General features: G+C 43.8%; 1 protein-coding gene across 1 annotated transcript in view; it reads left to right on the forward strand.

Annotated features, from left to right (window-relative positions):
* Nucleotides 1-2,500, forward strand: part of pisd (phosphatidylserine decarboxylase) — a 26,403-nt gene that overhangs the window by 4,035 nt on the left and 19,868 nt on the right. The window contains exon 2 of the mRNA XM_044173436.1: nucleotides 1,298-1,344. Coding sequence (XP_044029371.1) covers nucleotides 1,298-1,344 — 47 coding nt within the window. The remainder of the gene's footprint in view (nucleotides 1-1,297; nucleotides 1,345-2,500) is intronic.

The following is a 2,500-nucleotide window of genomic DNA, read 5'->3' on the forward strand; positions in this document are numbered from 1 at the left end:
GTACATGCGGCCCTCGGTACATGCGGGGCAGTGCCGGTACATGCGGGGCAGTGCCGGTACATGCGGGGCAGTGACGGTACATGTGGCCCTCGGTACATGCGGGGTAGTGACGGTACATGTGGCCCTCGGTACATGCGGGGCAGTGCCGGTACATGCGGGGCAGTGCCGGTACATGCGGCCCTCGGTACATGCGGGGCAGTGCCGGTACATGCGCCCTCGGTACATGCGGGGCAGTGCCGGTACATGTGGCCTCGGTACATGCGGGGCAGTGCCGGTACATGCGGGGCAGTGCCGGTACATGCGGGGTAGTGCCGGGTAGTACATGTACATGGGCCTCGGTACATGCGGGGCAGTGCCGGTACATGCGGGGCAGTGCCGGTACATGCGGGGCAGTGCCGGTACATGTGGCCCTCGGTACATGCGGGGCAGTGCCGGTACATGCGGGGCAGTGCCGGTACATGTGGCCCTCGGTATATGTGGGGGATTTTGATAGTGACAAAGGAGGTCCCGGATCCTGTTCCGGCAGGACAAATTAAGCCCTGAATCTAACGTTTAGAGGGCTAAAAATGATTTGAGAAAATAATAATAATAATAATTAATAGCAGTTATTTTAGGGGGGCTGAGGTGAAATTTAAAAACGCCCATGCTTGTATATATGTTCTGTGTGTAGCGTGCGTCGTGCAGCCTTGTGTTGTAGAATGACCTGTAAATGTACCTTGAACCTTGAGTTACTCCCAAAAAAGGCGAAACGTCTCATTATAATACCATTAATTATTAATTCTATTATTAATCCAGTAACAGAAATAGTTTATTCGTCCATCATCAGGTTCATAGCAGAAGCTGTGTGTCCGTCACTCTTTGGAGCGGTTTAGTTATTTTATTATTATTATTATTATTATTATTGCAAGTTAAAGAGGGAGTTCGCTGTGCTGCTGCTGGCTCTGCATCAGTGCTCAGTAACAGGCTAACTGTGTGTTTGCTGTTGGTTTGGTGGAGCGCAGGTCAGTGATGAAGGCTGAAGTGTAGTGATGGCGGGTCACTCTGCTTCTCTTCACCTTCATTATATATTAAACCTGTGTTGTGAAGAGTCCTGTTCATCAGACACACAGAGAAAACCAAACTACAAACCAGATCACTGTGTTGAACAGGCTGAAATAACAACGGAGACATTTAATTACCAAAACAGCCTTTAATTCAGAGATATCCGACTCTTCCAACATTTCTATATTTACATTTTAACACAAACAGAAATATTCATTTAAACTTCATTTCCGTCACATTTTGTTTGTTTTTACAGAAAAACGTCTTCTCCGAGCTGCAGCCGACAGCGCAGCCTGAACACTGGTGAGTCCTCTTCATCCCGCCCTGCACCTCCTCCTCTTCTTCACCTCCTTCTCCTCCAGTTTGATGGTTGTAACACAAAAAGCTGATAATCAATGACTTTCGAAGTATTGATCTGTAGTCGGTTACCATAGCGACAGCTACAGGAGTGAGTTTGACAGCAGACGAAGCTGATGTACACCAGAGCTGTGACTAATCATTATTTTCATTATTGATTAATCTGCTGATTATTATATTTATGTCTTGCTTCAGTCTTTTTATGTTATTTCATCTTTTGTGAAGCACGTTGTACTGAAACGTTTTGTATGAAGTGTGCTTTACAATAAAGTTTTATTATTATGAACTTTAGAATATATTTTCAAACAGAAGGACGACTTCCATCAGAATCAACCTGTTAAGTTCAGTCTGATCATATATGAATCATCATCATCAATAATCTGTTTTATATGATGATAAACTGAATCTCTGGTTCTGTTGGACGCCCAACGAGACGCGAAGACTTCATTGTGTTTGATGTCGAGGCTTTTTTGACAATTATTTTATGAATGATATTACTGTAACATTTTGCACAGTAATGTGTACATTTACTGCAGTACTTCAGTATTACATGTATTACAGTATTAATAATAATACTTTACTGCACAACAACAGTCCGCTGTTTATAGGAACTTCCTGTTCAGACTGAACATTACAGTCTTCATTCTGTGTGAAAATTGGTTTTCCTCTCTCAGTGGAACCATTTATTCAATGTTATTTATACAGCGGCAATTCACAACAGAAGTTATCTCATTGTGCTTTTCCTACAGAGCAGGTCTATACAAATCCCACCATAAACAAGCATTTGGCCACAGTGGCAAGGAAAAACTTCCTTTAAGGGGCAGAAACCTCGAGCAGAACCAGACTCAATGGTGGGCGGCCATCCGCCGCTGCCAGTTGGGTTGAGGGGGGAGCAGGAGGCAAGAGAGCATAAATAGTGCAATGCAAATTCCACCTAGAATTTTAAAATAATAATGTAATCTTAATATTAATAAATTAATAATAATAGGAATGACAGCTATAGGAAGAATAATGTCAGTATTAGTAACAGAGCCAATAACAACAACTGTAGCAGCAGTTGTCGAGCAGGAACACGGGGGCAGCAGGTGGCCCACAACCACAG

The sequence above is a fragment of the Siniperca chuatsi genome, linkage group LG18 (assembly GCF_020085105.1).
Source record: "Siniperca chuatsi isolate FFG_IHB_CAS linkage group LG18, ASM2008510v1, whole genome shotgun sequence".
NCBI lineage: Eukaryota > Metazoa > Chordata > Actinopteri > Centrarchiformes > Sinipercidae > Siniperca > Siniperca chuatsi.